Source organism: Crocuta crocuta, unplaced genomic scaffold (genome assembly GCF_008692635.1).
Source record: "Crocuta crocuta isolate KB4526 unplaced genomic scaffold, BGI_CrCroc_1.0 scaffold50, whole genome shotgun sequence".
Taxonomy (NCBI): domain Eukaryota; kingdom Metazoa; phylum Chordata; class Mammalia; order Carnivora; family Hyaenidae; genus Crocuta; species Crocuta crocuta.
Window position 1 is genome coordinate 7,626,785 of NW_027527428.1, and position 17,231 is coordinate 7,644,015.

The 17,231-nt window shown below is 53.4% G+C and overlaps 1 protein-coding gene across 1 annotated transcript in view; it reads right to left on the minus strand.

The window, feature by feature from the left end:
- The window catches only part of CCDC57 (coiled-coil domain containing 57), a 107,738-nt gene that overhangs the window by 15,205 nt on the left and 75,302 nt on the right, over nucleotides 1–17,231 (minus strand). Inside the window, exons 26-28 of the mRNA XM_077756610.1 lie at nucleotides 14,222–14,313; nucleotides 9,227–9,358; nucleotides 8,649–8,865 (exon numbers count right to left, since the gene is read on the minus strand). Of these exons, the coding sequence (XP_077612736.1) occupies nucleotides 8,649–8,865; nucleotides 9,227–9,358; nucleotides 14,222–14,313 (441 nt within the window). The remainder of the gene's footprint in view (nucleotides 1–8,648; nucleotides 8,866–9,226; nucleotides 9,359–14,221; nucleotides 14,314–17,231) is intronic.

Genomic DNA, 17,231 nt, shown 5'->3' on the forward strand with positions numbered 1-17,231 from the left:
TCTTTTTGTTTATTTATTTCTAGGAGAGAGAGAGACAGCGTGAGCAGGGAAGGGTCAGAGAGAGAGGGAGTCACAGACTGAAACAGGCTCCAGGCTCCGAGCTGGCAGTCAGCACAGAGCCCGACGCGGGGCTCGAACCCACGAACCGCCAGATCATGACCTAAGCGAAAGTCGGACGCTTAACCGACTAAGCCACCCAGGCACCCCAAGCATTGTAATATTTTCTTAAAAAAAAATTTGGTTTAGAGTGTTGGGTTTTGTTTCGATAGGCAGTTAGGTTCTTTGGTTGGTCATTTCAAAGACTGTTTTTAAGCTTTTCTACACTAAGCCTCCATGGGCCTTCACTCCAAAGATACCCAGCCTACTACTGAGGTGTGACTTTTCTGGATCGCCACTGAATGAAGGTGCTTATGGGGACTCAGCATTGGGACTGAATATCTCCCTACCCTGTGAGAGCCCTGGAAACGGTTCAGCTTACAAGTTGTTTATCTTTCCTTTGCCTGGACTTGTGGAGCTATATTCTATACACCTATGGGCAGACCTGCAGTGAGGACTCAAGAAAACGTCCATGCAGGTGTCTGGAGCTCTCTTCTCTGTACACCCTCGTTTCTGGACTCTGTCCTGCAACTGCCAGCCCCTTCTGCCTTCTGAAACTCCAATTCCCACTTCCCCAACTCAGTACGGCTTCTGAGTTGTGTTTGGTATCTCCCTCCCTATGACTGCAGCCCAGAAATCACCTTCAGGCAGAAAGCCAGAGGGATCCTGGAACTTGCTTCATTGGTCTTCCTTCTTTTGCAGACCACAGTCCTGTGCTGACTGTTGGCCAGAGTCCGAAAAGTTGTTTCATATATTTTGTCCAACTTTCTAGTTGTTTGTGGAGGGTGTTAAAGCCTAGTCCTTATACTAGCCTAGCGTGAAGAAGTGAGGGCTAGCTGTGCTGTGGCCCCAGAATATGTATTACTGAGGAATAAGCCGATTTCACAATTTCTTATTTACTTTGTTGTAAGAGTTATTTCAATACAAGTCTTTTCACAAGTGGCAGTAAATGTTTCACCACAGCACCTTCAAGAGAAGAGCTCACAAAGATCTACTTGACGGCAGCTTCTCAAGAAGTTTAGAGGATACTCTGCACTTCTTAAAAAGCCTGAGGTTATAATAACTGCTGTGGGCAGGAAGCTGGCATTGCTCACCTAGTTCAGAACACAGTGCTGCTGCCTGCTTTGACCAGAACCGTGGATCTGGGGTTTCTTTAGTTGTGATTACAGTGGTGCTGAGGGGCAGCAGACACCAACTTGCAGCTATTTCATCGGTGTGCCAGGCACTCACATCCACTCCTGACCTGCGAGTGGTGACAGGCAGAGCCAAAAAGGTAAAGGGTGCAGAGCAATAGGAGGGCAGGCCCTCTCACCCCCTGGGGTCCTGGAGCCTCACAAGCACTGATCTGAATAAGCTCGCGGCTCTTGTGGGCAGCTCCCAACCATACCTGCCTCATGAGGTTGCAGTGACAGGGATCAGCGGGCATGTACTGAGCCCTCCAGTGGGAAGCACCTCACCCTGTTCCAAGTTTGTGTCCCTAGAGCTCAGCCAATGAGCTCTGACCCGGGATTGCATCAGGACAGGTTTCTGGTACAGAGGACGGCCCTCCCTGGCTCTAGCTGGCTTCCTTCCCTGTCGCTTGGGCCGCTGGTCTCTGAGTGTGGTCTCACAAGACTCCTGCGTCTGCCCAGCTCATTGCTGCTAACATTCCAGAAGGTTCTCAGACCCGAGGAAAGTCCTCTGGTTAGTGTGCAGAAGAACATAATGTAATGTTCCAGGGGCGTTTACAATGGGATCACAAGCTGTTCTCTGAGGTCACCTATTTTATGTGATTTTAAGCTTCTCTAACTGATCACAAAGTGGCTATCATTCAAATCCAGCGCTGGGCCGTCAGCTGCCCTCCTCTGCTCAACGCCTGGGTATCATGAGAAAACGCACACAGGACTCTGGGGAGGTCAGATGGCAGTATTCCTGGTCTTGAGGGTGTGCGCACAAGGGGACTCTAAGGTCCCCTGTCCACAGCACGTTTTCGTGTCCTTAGACCACGGCTGGGCTGGGAGAGCCACAGCCAACCAATCCAGTTTCAGAGGAACGTCCAGAACACTCGCATCGCTCCAGGGGAGGCATGGAGCTATCTCCGCTTAAGTCCACAAAGGGACAGATGAGGTGGCACCCAGGGGCCCATTTGGCCCTAGTCAGTGGCAGGTGACACACCGCAGGACAGACACATGGCTGAGGCCAGGAGGTCTTGGTGCGTTGGCCCTGCGGTGTGGTCATGGGATCACACCATAACCCTTGAGCAAGGACCCCAGTCATACCAGCAGTCATCTGACCCCCAGTCTGGGACGGCACTTGGCCAAGAGGCCGGGCGTCTCCCTGGGGCTCACCCGCTGGTCCGGGTCATCGGAACATTTTGTCTTTTGTCCAGCAGGTAAAGTCGTGAACGCGGTAACGCAGCTTCTACCTGTCAGGCTACACACCATAGGCTAGGCTGGACCTGCTCATGGCCAGTGTAGGGCACGGGCTGATCTGTCATTTGGCCCACATTCTGATTTTTTAATTAGTTGTCAATATTAAAAAATGAAAACATTCTATATGAAAAGCAAGATTTCCAGTTTCTTTTGAAAAATGGGAGGATCTGGCTCGTCGGACCCTCCCCCAACAAGGAGCAGAAGTAGGCTGGGATCACCCTGGCCCGCAGGGTCCGTCGCTGCGCCACGCAGAAGGCCCCGCACAGTGGGCACGGCCCCAGCATGCCTCCACCCGGCCATCCACTGCTGGGGCCTGCGGGCACTGGCCCCCGGGACTCCTCTCGGCCAGTGGGCTCAGAGTCTGAAGTCCGATGGCCGGAACTCTGGTCTTATCTGCTAACTGGGAGCTGGACACTCAGGCCACCAACCCAGCGTCTCTGAGCCCGTGTCTGTGAGTCCGACCGCATAGCTCCGACCTCCTCTGGCCTCCGGGAGCTGCCAGGAGGCCCCTGCAGGGAGGCTCATGCCCACTCTCTGCAGTGGTGGCCAGAGGCTCCACAAACGTGTGGGCTGTGAATGAGAGGGGGCCGTTCTTGTTTTTTCTGGATGGTCGGATAGGACAGCCTGGCAGTGCAGTTATCTGATTAGGTGTCACGTCTGTAGAGAGATCTACAGAAATGTTCTTACTGCACAGGACTTAAAATTAATTTTGGATCAGTTGTCGGTTAATAGCATCACGTGTATTTTAACATTTTACACAATCCTTCTTCATGGGAAAAATGTTTAATTTCAAGAAACACTAATGTCATTTTCAAAAGAACAAAAATTTAAAGAAAAAGAAATAACACCAACATTGCTCGGCTTTAAAAGTTGTCCTCGCCTGGGGGGCTCAGTGGGTTGAGCATCCGACTTCGGCTCAGGTCGTGATCTCACGGTTCGTGGGTTCGAGCCCCACGTCGGGCTCTGTGCTGACAGCTCGGGGCCTAGAGCCTGATTCCGATTCTGTGTCTCCCTCTCTCTCTGCCCCTCCCCCACTCATGCTCTCTCTGTCTCTCAAAAATAAACAAACATTAAAAAAATTGTTTTTAAAAGTTGTAGTCCTCGCCCCTCATCATATGTGGTTTCGTCGTCCTCGGTGCAGTGGGGAGGTGTTCAGGTAGGAGGGTGAGGGTGCCCCTCACACACTGGGTGCACTGCAGGATCTTCTCCGGCCCCAGGGGAGACATCTGGGGAGCTCCCTCCGCCAGTCCCCAGGGGCAGAACACAGAGAACACAGTGGGTGTAGAGTGGGTGACCCCAGAGCAGAACCCCTCCCCCCCACTGCTGGCTAAATTCCTCAGGACCTTCCTGCCATTATCGATCTGACCTCTGGGACAACCTTGGCCCTTCCCCTGCAGGTCTGCCCCTCTTCTGGTTGGGCCTGTTCCCCTCGGGAGCTCCAGGAGCGCAAGGGGGGCTGCGGCCCCTGGGCTGGGGGCCACCCACCCTGGGCAGGCGCTCAGTGCCCCGGGCCTCGGATTTCCTCATTGGAAAATGGGATTCCAGTAGCCGTGCAAACAGGTTTACTGCTGTGGGGGCGACTGCATGGATTTAGGAAAACAGGTCTCCGGCTGGGCCCAGTCCCTTCTAGAGCACATTTCTCCGGCCTCCTGTCCCGGCTCTCACAAAGCACGGTGAACATGCGCTTGCTGCTAGCGTTCGGTCACCTTCATAAAAGGTACGAGTCCCAACAGCACGCAGAGCACGCGGAAGGCAGCCAGCTTCACCCAAATGAAAACCAAGAATGGAATATGTGTTTCATCTGCCAGATTGGCAAAAAAAGAAAATGCTTGATAAAAACGCACCCGCCCCGGAGTGAGGAAAGAGCCTCTTACACCCTGCAGCCGCGAGCCAAGAGCCGTGAGCCAGGGCCAATTTTTTCAGGGCGATTTGGAAATACCGTGCAGAACGCAAACTACTCACACCTCTGACCCAGTGATCCTGGGCGCTGCGCTGACAGCACACTCCCACGGCCTCGCTCCGTGCCGCTGTCTTAGGAGCTAAGCCCACGGGCCACCCAGAGTCCAGGAGACACGGCGGTTAAAGGACGTCCTTGCACACCGCGTCGCCAACCTGCCACGGGACGGGCCTTGAACGAGCAAGCTGCCTACGGGCACGCGCCCCTGAACGCGAGCAGACACACACGTGCTCGCCGTCTGCTTCTGCAGCCAGAGTACAGGGCAGGTGTGCAGAGGGGCAGGGGACGGAGGGGGCCAGGTGGGGAGAGCAGTGACTCCTCTGCTCCAGTGGGCGCTCCACACCCTGAGCGCCCGTGTGGCCGGGACTCCTGGGCGGCACAGCGCTCTACCCTCCCCTGGAGCCGCCCATCACACGTGGCGTCGCCCTCGGGCAGGGCCAGGCTTTCAGAGGTGGGCCCGAGCCTGGCCTCCTGTCCTGGGAGTGCTCCTGTCCCGACCGGTGTGGCTGAGTTATTCATATGTGACTGACCTTTGTCATCTGGGTTAAGAAAATCTTTCCAGTTGGGTTGTTTTTGAAGTTGAAAAATAATTATATTAGAAATTTATGATGTTTATTTATTTACTTGCTTTGTAGAGATGTGTGATTTTTATTTTTTTAAAGTTTATTTATTTATTTGAGAGAGAGAGAGAGAGAGAAAGGGTGTATGCAGTCAGGGAAGAGGCAGAGAGAGAGGCAGAGAATCTCGAGCGGCTCTGCACTGCCTGTGGAGAACCTGACGCGGGTCCCAATCTCGCATTGGGCACCTATGAGCTGCGTGCCTGAGAAATACCGTAATAGAAGTAATCCTTCAGGGGCGCCTGGGGGGCTCAGTCGGTTACGCGTCCGACTTCGGCTCAGGNTCTCGGGGTCTCTACGCTGGGTATAGAGATTACTTAAAAAGAAAAAGCATAAAACAAACACCTGTGTACTCAGCTTAGGAAACAACATTGCGGGGCGCCTGGGGGGCTCAGTCCATTGAACATCCCACTTCAGCTCAGGTCATGATCTCACAGTTTGTGGGTTGGAGCCCTGCGCTGGGCTCTGCTGACAGCTCACAGCCTGCTTCGGATTCTGTCTCCCTCTCTCTCAAAAATAAACATTAAAAAAAAGAAAAGAAAGAAAGAAAGAAACAGCACTGCTACCTGTTTTTCTAAATAAAGTTTTATTGGCAGGTGGCCACACCCTCATTTACATGGGGTCTGTGGCTGTTTTAAGCTACAATAGCAGAAATGAGTGGCTGCGAGAGATGCCTTATGATTGCAAAGAGAAAAATATTTACTATTTGGCCCTTTATGGAAACTTTTTGCCAATTCCTACTTCGGAATTTTTATTTTGTATTTATGTTTTTAGCAAACATCCAACTGTGCTCAGTTCTTATTGTCTGAAGACTCTTTGTTTTGCCCTCTGGTGGCAGTGTCCCGGGGTGTAGGGCTCTGAGGGACCCACGTACCCATCCAATTTCACCGTCTGGCTCCCACAGAGAAGTCACCTATCGGTCACGACTGATAGGTCCCTGCAGGTGACCTGTCCGCTCTCTGACAGCTGTCAAAATAACGTCACTACCACCGGCTCTGTTCTGATACATCCGAGTGTGGACTTCTTTGTAGCCATTCAGACTGGGATCAGTGAGGCTTTCCGGGACCGGGAGGTATTATCTGGACGACTTCAGCCACCGTCTTCACATGGCAACTTTGTCCCAGACTCTGACCTGAGGCTGACCAGCAAACATCACACCTTCCCACTCTGTCCTCCATGGCTCCTGACCTGCTTTCTTCCTTCTTTGTCAATCTCTTTGTCTCTCTGGGTAATTTCTTCATCTGTGACATCTATTTGACTAATTCTGCAATACATGATCTGTTGTTACACCCATCCACTAAGTTTTTATTTTGAATAATTACATTTTTCATTTCTGAAAGGTTTTTTTCTTTTTTTTTAGGAAAAGAAGTTATTTCATTTCATTTCGTTTCATTTCATTGAGAGAGAGAGAGACAACCCCCCCCCACACACACACACGTGGCAGAGGGGCAGAGAGAGGGGGAGAGAGCGTCCCAAACAGGTTCCACTCCAAGCGCAGAGCACGACCCCGGGGTCATGACCTGAGCCAAAGTCGAGAGTCAGACACTCAACCGAGTCACCCAGGTGGCCCATTAACTGTTTTTTTTTCTTAAGTTTGCTTGATTTTTCTCTATAGTTCTTTGTTTCTCGAACGTACTTTCTTGCTGGTGTTTTATTTCTCTGGAGCTGTGAACCTGTTATTAACGGCCCGTGCAGGTCTGCCCCCCCTGGCCTCACTCCCTGTGTGCGGGACCATATTCTCAACTGGAATCTGACTGTGGGAAGTTTTGTGGCCTAGATGAAGTGGACCCCCTGAAGTGGCCTGGGGGCCCCATCAATTCACAACCACTCAGAACTGAACTCCTCAGACCACCCAGGCGTGGCGATTGGGACTAACTCACATGAGAGCCGCGTGTGGTGACAAGTCACGATGGGCCCCTGCCAGCACTCTGTGCAAGGGCCCCGTTCTCAGTGGGGGCTGGCTTACCTCCCCACTGATGAGGCGGCCCTTCCCAGTTCCAGCTTTCTGGGCAGAGTCACCCGTCACACTCCCACCCCTACTTTCTAAATACCAGGAGGGTGTGACACCCACTGTCAACTTCACCCAGTTTGACAAAGGTCTTGGGGTCAAACCAGACCTCAGTGCTCAGCCTGCAGTCAGGGCTCCTCCTTCATGGAATCTTTTGCTTTTTTTTTTTTTTTTAATGTTTTTTATTTNCCAAGAATCTTTGGCTTTTAAGAATCCTTCCGGGGCGCCTGGGGGCTCAGTCGGTTGAGCGTCCAACTGCAGCTCAGGTTATGATCTCTCAGGTTGTGGGTTCGAGCCCGACGTCGGGCTCTGTGCTGACAGCTCAGAGCCTGGAGCTGCTTCGGATTCTGTGTCTCCCTCTCTCTCTGACCCTCCCCTGCTCACACTGTCTCTCTCTCAAAAATAAATGAAAACATTAAAAAAACTTTTTTACCTTCTTAGGGAACCTGGCTCAGTCAGTTAAGCTTCCAACTCTTGATTTTGGTTCGGGTCATGATCTCACGGTTTGTGCTCTGGGTTGGGCTCTGTGCTGACAGTGCGGAGCCTGCTTGGGATTCTCTCGCTCTCTCTCTCGCTCTGTCTTTCTCCCCCTCTCTCCCTGTCACTTCCCCACTCGTGTTGTCTCTGTCTCTCCGAATAAATAAACTTAAAAAAAAAAAAAAGAATTCTTCACTTTCTTGCCTCGTTTGGCTGCCTTCAAGTGTGACGAGCAGTTTACAAAACAGCCAGCCCGGCTTTATTTGTTTACTTGTTTTAAGCAGGCTCCCGGCCCAGCACGGGGCTCGACCTCGCGACCCCGCGACAGGAGGCGGCAGACGTGTGAACACGTGTGAACACGGAGGACGCGGCGTCCCGGAGCTGCTGCCGGTGTGCAAGGCACCCCGGGGTCCGGCGCGGTTTCTCCGGCGCCCCTCCCCCAACAGCACGGCCCCCGTGGGCGGAGCACCCAGGAAAGTGCGGCGGTGCCGCCCGCGCGTGAGNGCGGAGTGCGTCCCTAATGCTTCGTGGGTTTGCGTGTTAAAAAATGAAGCCGTAAGTATTAGAAGAAATCGGGGAAGAATCATCTCTAATCCGGGAGTGGAAAAGGCCGAAAAAGGGCGCAAGAACCAGAAAGGATTAAAAGCAAGAACATTACCGAAAAACGAAAAATACGAAAACGAAAATACACGCAGGACAGAAACCACCGCAGGAGCCAAATGGAAGCTGCGGCCGCGGCGGACCGGCCCCTGAGGACGGGGCGGGGGCCCCTGAGGAGGGGGGCCCCCCCCGNCCTGCCCAGCAGGACCCCCCGACCCTCTCCGGCCACCTGCACGGTGGCCTCTGCCCGCATCTCCCTTACACAGACCCAGGACTATTTATTTCCCCCGCTTCGGAGATCGTCTTCGAGATGCTCACCCGCCGTCTCCCTGGCGTCGGCCTCACTGAAATAACTGCCCTCCCGGTGCCACGTCTGCTCGTCTCTCTGCCTCTGGATTGTGCCAGTGACAAGTCGCCGAGCCTGGCGTGTCCGGGCCCCTGGAGCCGGGACGCGTGCGCCCTGCACCCCGGCCCCTGCCTACCTGGCGCAGAGCCGTCCTGGGACGTGAGGCCAGACGGGCTGGATCCCAGCTCCAGTAACTTCCACGTGTCCTGGAGGGGACCGCTGGATGGTGACGAGGAGCTTTGGGCGTGGTGGCTCTTTTCCTCGCGGGATTCTTGAGCGGAGCGTGGCTTTGGGGACCGGTTTTCTTTCTGCCAAGCCGACCTGGAAGTCACGCTGGAGGTCCTGTGCTGCCCCTGTGGCAGTAAACAAAGACAGACCCTGTCTCAGCCTCTGAGAGCCCTGCTGGGCGAGTGGGGTGGTGGCATGGCCCCCGGACAAGCCCCGCTCCCTGAGCCCCGGCAGCAACGTGCAGGCCAGGGGCAATCCGGTCCCCATGGGAGGTGGGGCCAAGAAAGGACAAACGCCCTGAAGCACGCCCTCTCCAGCCTCGAAGGCCCACCGTGGGGGGCCGTGGGCACCCTCACCCCTAGCGCCCTGGGGGACCACTGTGCAAGGGCACGAGGAGAGGCATCTGGTCCTGACGCTGCGGTCACTGGGGACAGCCACCACCCACTAGGGCACCGGGCCCCGCGCCGACACGCCGCCCAGCTGTACCTGTCCTGACCCAGCCGCGGCTCGCGCTGCGCAGCCTGGCAGACGAGGGCCTCTGCAGACGGTCTGGGCCAGGCGGGGCGGTGCCTTCCCCGAACACCCAGAGGGCCGTCCCGTCTCGGTGCTCTCGGAGCCCTGCCATGGAAACGCAGACAAAAGGACTCAGTGTCCACGTGTCACCGAGGGCATAGGTCACCCAGGCCTCCCTCAAGATTAGGAAGAAATGCTGGCCCCATATCTCTGGTATCAGGGACTCGATCACATTGGGGACAGGCCACAAGGGAGGGGAGGGGTCATGTCCATGAGCCAGGATGACCACAACAGGCCCTCGGTGCCCATCTTAGTGTCCGTCCCACGCTTCAGGAGACCAGGAACCTGAACATCACACACGCCCTCCTGGGGAGGGGCCCTGGGCCTGAGCCGGGGACAAGAGTGGCTCCCGTGCCTCTCGGTCTGATGGCCCGTCATCGGTGCCTCGCTCCGTTGGCTGGTGACACCCTCCCTCCGTGGGGACGCTTGCAGAACAGCAGTCAGAGGGGGCATTGGGGAGTCTTTGAAGAGGCACAGACCGAAACACAGAAGGAAACCTAAGAATTGAAAGCAGGGGCACCAGGGCCGAGCCCGAGCAGCAGGCCAGTGGCAGGCAGGGGGGCCCCGGGAGCCAGCCAGGCCCACCAGCCTCTTCCTGCCCCAGGGAGCACTCACACCCACCGCCTGGCTCCCCTCCGCTCTAGTTCAATTAATATTTGAATTTTCAACTGAGAAATGCATGCGTATCTTTTGGATCTAACTTACAGCCCCTGGGGCAGCAGTGATAATAAATGGCTTTTCGTATTTGTGGATGGACTCGCTGTCTTCCTCTGTGCTTTCTGATCATACCCTTTGCTTATTTATCTGTTGGTTAAAAAAGTGGGCCCCAAAGAGTCATCTTTTCTCCCATTTTAAGAAAGGAGTCATTTCACTGGATTAACAAAGACATGGCAGTTTTGTAGCTTGAAAGAGGTTAATAAAGTGTAATAAAGTATTTCTTAAGTTTATTTATTTTGAGAGAAAGAGAATGCCACATAGACTCCGCAGTGTCAGCACAGAGCCCAACTTGGGGCCCTGAACTCACAAACTCACAAACCTTAAGATCATAACCTGAGTCAAAATCAAGAGTCAGGAACTCAACCAACTGAGCCCCCCAGGCGCCCTAGTGTAATGAAGTATTTAATGTTCTAGAAGGAAGTGAAGGTACAATAACAATATGCCTCTTTTACTGTACCGGGTAACAGGCACATGGATTCTATGATTTACAATATTTTCTTCTAATAACATGCATGTAGTTTAATTAATTAATGCAGATGATTTGAAAGTTATCTTTCAAAGGTGAGGCACTTCAAGAAGTGGAAAAGGGGTCTCCCAGGGGAGAGGGTCTGCAGGGGAGGGGGTCCCCTAGGGGATGGGTGTCCTCCAGGGAAGGGGGCCCCCAGGGGAGGGAGTCTGAAGGGGAGGGGGTCCTCCAGGAGAGGGGGTCCCCAGAGGATGGGGGCCCCCAGGGGAGGGATCCTCTGGTGGAAAGTGACATGGTCTTCGGCCCCGTCTGTGGCCAGCCCTGCCTAGCTGTCTCGGGCCAGTGTCTCCGCATCAGCGTCTCTGTTGGGCCTGTCTCTCCCACAGAGCCATCCGGGTGCCCGGCACCGTCCCCACTGTCCTATAGCACAGACCCTGCCCTTTGCTTAGGGCTTGTGTTGGGCCCGAGCAGAAGCCCCCCAACACCCCATGAGGTGTGCGTGCCCGACGGACGAGCCCGGCAGGCAGCCCGGGGACTGCTGGTCCCAGGCTGCATCTCCTCCCTCAGCCAGCTGCCAGGCCTCAAACCCGGATTCTGTCCTTCTCTCACATTCTACGTCCATTCCACAGCGAATCCAGAGAATCACGGCAGATCCAGAGATGGAGACACAGAATCCCAGGCAGGCCCCAGGCCCTGAGCTGTCAGCACAAAGCCCGACGCGGGGCTTGAACGCGTGAACTGTGAGATCATGACCAGAGCTGAAGTCGGACGCTCAACCGACTGAGCCCCCCAGGTTGAAAAAATCAAAAGGATGTTTCATGACATGAAAAGGATATGAAATTAAAATTTTCGGGATCCGTGAAGTTTTACTGAGCACACCCACGCCCATCTGTTCACATACCACCTGTGGCGCCTCCAGGCTAATCGCGGGGCTAAACTGCCACAGAGACTGCAGGGTCCGTAAAGGCGTGGCCCTACACCGTTGTTCTCTAGCCCTTTACAGAAAAGTCTGCGTCGGCCTTGATACTATCCCCGCAACAGAATGCTAGATGAAAGCACCGTGCAGGAAGGTACACACACACCCAGACGCAGCTTGTACAGCTTTTCAAGTATCTGCGAGAGGAAGTCTGAGGGGGTGTCTGGTAGGACACTCAAGGGGCTTTTCACTTTATAACATTTTGTCTATTAAGTTGGATGGTGTAGTTACATTACCCTTTGTCTCTTCTTGGAAGTCTAAAATATTTATAATAAACACACATAAATTACAATATCCACTGAGTAAAGACCTAATGGGAAGAAGAGCTAAGAAAACTTTGTAACGGAGCAGAAACAAGCCCTGGCGTTTAAGGGGAGGGGCCCTTCACTGGGACGATGGGAACATAAACGCAGACCCGAATCTCACAATGCAGACGTGTCGCCCACGGTCTGCACAACGCTGGCCTGGCTCTTCCCAAAAGTCAGTGTTGTGAAGGACAATCAAGGTCAGAAGGCCCATTCTGGGGCGTAGGAGATGCCCATACAAGTGCCCACTCCCATGGGTGCCCACACACGTGCACAAATACATCTACATGTGCAGCACACATAACCATACACACGCACAGGCATGCGAAGTGTGGGAGGCAGCACGGGTCCTGGACTCGTGACTGGCAAAATCCGAGTATAGAACATGGACTAAATTCTAGCATTGTATTTTATCTTTGTTATTTGAGAGAGAGAGAGAGGGAGAGGGAGAGAGGGAGAGAAGGCGCATATGAGTATGTGCATAAGCAGGGGAGGGGCAAAGGGGAGGAGAGGGGGAGAGAGAATCTTAAGCAGGCTTCTTGTTCAGCCTGAAGCCCAACACGGAGCTTGATCCCATGACCCTGGCTGGGATCATAACTTGAGCCAAAATCAAGAGTTGGATGCTCACCCGACTGAGCCACCCAGGCACCCGTGGACTGTATTAATGTTATGTTTCCTGATTTTCATAATGTCAGGAGGTATCTTCATTTTCAGACATGAGGGGGCTTATTCTCAGCTGATCCAGGAGCAAAGCTGTCTGTGTGTATCTCTACCTTTTCTCTATTATCTATTTATCCATCCATCCATCATCCATCCATCCCCTGTCTATCCATCATCTATATATCCATCTAACATCTATCTATCCTCAATCCATCCTTCTGTCTATCCCTCCATCTATCATCTATCCGTCCATCCATCCGTCCGTCCGTCCGTCCGTCCATCCATCCATCTAAAATGTGGGGGAGGCAAAAAAAGGAAGAGAAAGAATGACAAACCAAATGTGCTAACAAGTTAACAACTGGTGAATCAGGTTAGAAATCATTTCCAAATAAAGCGTTAATCTAAAAAAGACATAAGCAAGAGTTTAGATGTTCGGCACATGATAAAAGTATCAGTTCGAAGTCAGTGAGGAGGGTGATTGCTTATGGCGCCATGACAGCTGGTGAGACGGGGCGGCTAGGAGAGATGGGGGAGGCTTACCTAAGACTCAAAACAGAGAAAAACACTCTAAGCCAAAAACAGTGAAATAAACCATTAAAGTGGACCGACAGAGCTCATTGGATTAAAAAAAGAAAAGGTCAAGGCGAGTGACAAAGGTTTACCACGGATGAGCAGCAGGTCTGTCGTGTGTAAAACCAGCAGGCGCGAGAACGCCTGGCGGCTCAGGGTGCCGAGCGTCTGACTCTGGATTTCAGCTCAGGTCGTGATCTCATGGTTGTGAGATCAGCCCTGCATCGGGCTCTGAGCCTTGGGAAAAACTTTTGAAAGATGCAATTTTTTTAACCCATCATATTGGTGAGGATTTGAAAAATAATACCCAGGTAGGTAAAGCTATAGTAAAATATACATATGATGTAATTTGTAATTTTATGTTTATTTTGTATTTATTTTTATTATTTTTATAATTTTATTTTATTTTTTTAAATTTTTTAAAAAATGTTTTATTTATTTCTAGGAGAGAGAGAGAGAGAGACAGCGTGAGCAGGGGAGGGTCAGAGAGAGAGGGAGTCACAGACTGAAACAGGCTCCAGGCTCTGAGCTGGCAGTCAGCACAGAGCCCGACGCGGGGCTCGAACCCACGAACCGCGAGATCATGACCTAAGCGAAAGTCGGACGCTTAACCGACTAAGCCACCCAGGCGCCCCTATAATTTTATTTTTAAAAGTTTATTTTTGAGAGAGAGAGACAGCACCTGCACAAGCAGGCTCTGCGTCATCAGCATGGAGCCCGACGTGGGGCTTGACCTCACAAACCGTGAGATCATGACGTGAGCCAAGATCAAGACTCAGACGCTTAAACTACTGAGTCACCCAGGCACCCCTATTTTTTGTTTTCATTTCATTTCATTTGGCGTTTATTTTTGAGACAGAAAGAGACAGAGTGTGAACTGAGGGCGGAGGAAGCAGAGAGAGGGAGACACAGAATCTGAAGCAGCTCTAGACTCTGAGCTGTTAGCACAGAGCCCGACGTGGGGCTCGAACCCACCCACGAACCACAAGATCATGACCTGAGCCAAAGTCGGACACTTCATGACTGAGCCTCCTGGGCGCCCTGTGTAATTTTAAAAAACAGCAGGATACACTGAGATGTCACTGGTGACCATGTTCAGGCGCTGAAAGCTGGATTATGTCTACTGGATTGTGGCATTTTGGTGATGAAATGCGGTCCTTAAGCAACTGGTAAAAAGTCAGCGAAGACGCTGTTCTCAGATACAGGAGTGTTACCTGGGCTGCAGACGGGGCCGTCTCCTGCCCCCGAGGTGCTTCGGTCGCATTCCAGGCCTCAGTGGGGGTCAGGGGCTGGTGAGGCGGCTTCCCTAGAAACAAGGAGAGAAAAAGGATTTGCTTTCTTATTTTTTCTTCTTCTCCTTCTCCTTTTACCTTTTTATTTTAAAGTAAGTTCTGTGCCCAGCGTAGGGCTTGAACTCACACCTGAAGATCAAGAGTCACATGCTCTGCCGACCGAGCCAGCCAGGCACCAACACAGTTTGCTTTCGGCATGTACTTCATTCCTGGGTCTCCCTCGTGCCAAACACAAACCCCAAGGAAGAATACCGCGTCACCCCTCTCCGCCCGTCACTGCAGCTGTACGTGGCCTGACACGGCTTCTCCAAGCAGCAGTCCACACCTGCATTAACGGGCCCAAAGGGCACTCTCTCTGCCGCACGAGAAGGTAGCAGCAGGAGGTTACGTGAATAAACGCAAAGATGGCGCCTGTCCCCTTGCAGGCAGCCTGGCTTAGTCAGAAATGATTGGGCCCCCAAAGAACACCTGTTTGCTAACTCAACTTGGGTTAAGTTACTAGAAATCTAGGAAGTTTATCTCTAAGCTGACACACGACAAGATGCAATTACTGTCAAAATAACGTTTGTCAGAACGATGAATCAGCGTGGTTAAACACAAGCTCAGTGAGGATGCCGAAGTTGTAGTGTATATGTGAGTTGTAAATGCTGGTATTTACTGTATTTGAAACGGAAACAGAAATTTTGAAAAAGGTTATTATCCACTCATCTGAAGACGGTGGTGAGTACAGTGCATGTTATTCACATCTGGGTAGTTAGGGAATCAGCCCTGTCACCGTGGACCTTCAGGGGCGGCCCCTGAATTCTGCGTCAGCTGCTCCGAGGAGATGAAAGCGCATGTGAAGGACACAATTTGGAAATGACCTTATTTTCCTAGACTGTAACACCTGAGCATAAAAGCTCTGGGGCCCAAAGACCCACAAGTGGCCGACGAGCGCCCACGGCCGTATCGTTAGCTGTCGGGGAAATGCGGAATCTAGACCACAGGAGCTACTCCTCAGGTGGACGGGATGGAAAAGACAGAAGGTGCTGCCCAGGATGTGGAGAAATCGGAACCCAGGCAGATGCCGCTGGAAAAGTAAGGCGGTGGAGTCGCTGTGGAAGAAGTTGTACTTTGATGAGAAAAGAGAAGAGGCAACAAACGAGACGCGAGGGAAAGTTCTAGAGCGAGGCCAGTGCGCCTGCGGTCGGGAGGGCCGTGCAGAGGCCGCGCGGGGCTCGTCCACGGCCTCAGCCACCGGTGCTCCGGCCACGGCTGGAAACCCACGGTCCTCCTCTGACCCAGTCACCCGCCCACAGCGCCCACCGGCCCCGTCTCCGCACGCGGGCAGCTCTCTATCTCACGGCATCCCGGGAAAGGGGAGTCGGCTCGGTAAGACTATGTTGAGACCACAGTGCCAGGACCTCGTTCACAACGTACGGGACTAACTGCTCTATTTTCTCACCAGCTGCTGCTGTACCTCCTGCCGCGCCTGTAAACGTCACCGCAGGAAACCGTGGGATGCGCGGTGCGGTGGTCAGTGCGGGCCGGTTTCCGGTGTCCCCTGGGGGCGAGGCCCGCTGTGCTCCGGGCACAGGCTTCTGCCGGCGCTGCCCGGCCCGCCTGACACCTGGAGACGCTCCCAGTGGAACGAGGCAGGGCTTCGGGGCCCCAGGCGAGAAGAACGTGGACTCTTCTGACCAGGAACCAGAACCCAGTGGGCCGAGGGTGGGGGGCGGCGCGGGGACGGCTGCGGCTCTTCTGCAGATGCGTCGTTTTCACGGCCGCTTCCTAGGCCCAGCCGGGCCCTCTCTGCCTCCGGAGCCGGCCGCGGTCCGTAACGCGTCAGCGGCCTCCGCCTTTGTGAGCTGAAGGGAAACACCTCCAAGTGGCATCTTACTCTCTCCTTAAGTCTTCAGAACTCAGAGACTCTTGGTGAGTCATCTTTCTTTTTTAAGTTTGTTTTGAGAGAGAGAGAGCAGGGGAGGGGCCGAGAGAGACAGGGAGAGAGAGAAGGCTAAGCAGGCCCCATGCTGTCGGCACAGAGCCCAAAGTGGGGCTCAAACTCACAGACCGTGAGATCATCATGACCTGAGCTGAAACCAAACTGACGCTCAACCTACTGAGCCACCCAGGCGCCCCAGAGTCTTCTTTTTTGTTCAAAAGCCAATCACAGGCCCAAATTCAAGTCACTCGGGCCAAGGCCCAAACCAGGGCTTTATGCCTGGCCTGGCCGCGTTCCAGCCTCGGCCAGAGGCGCAGCTTTCACCGGCTGTCAGGAGGCCGCGGTCAGTGCAGAGCCTGCCACTGGGCCCTCTCGGCCCCCGAAGGAAGAAGAGGTCCTTGCGAGGTAAGACCCCAGCCCTTACAGGGAGGGACTGGCAATCCTTTCTTTTGCCATCACCTCTGGCTGGCACTCTCCTTCCTGTAAGAACCTTCCGCTCTGTGCAGCCATCTGAGCTCCCTCCACTTGCTGCACGGGAAGCTGCCTGAGTCGCGAATCACTCGGTAAAGCCACTAGATCCACAAAGTCACCTGCTTGAATTTCGTTTCTTAGCACTTTCCTGGCAACGCGGCCCTCTACTTGCACCGGCGCCCTGAGGTCGGGGCCTGACGGGAAACACGGCCCTGCGGCCACAGTCCTGCCTGTTTGGCCAGATCTGAGCTAGACACTCACTCACTTGTCAGGACTGCGGCTTCTCTGGTGAAGAGCTGGGAAGGTCACCAGCAGCCCCCAGGCCTCGGGTGTTTCTGACCTTGAGATAAAAGGAATTTGCTTAGAATTATTCAGCAGATGAAGCCAGTGAGTTCTCGGCTTCTTGCTCTCAGTACAGCAAACGAGAAGCTTGTAAAAGTCCAATCTGGACTCCTGATGGAAACTTCTGGCAAAGCAAGCTCGGGAAGGCCGGATCAGTGAATTAATGTTCTTGCTACATGGAAATGATCCGGCCAA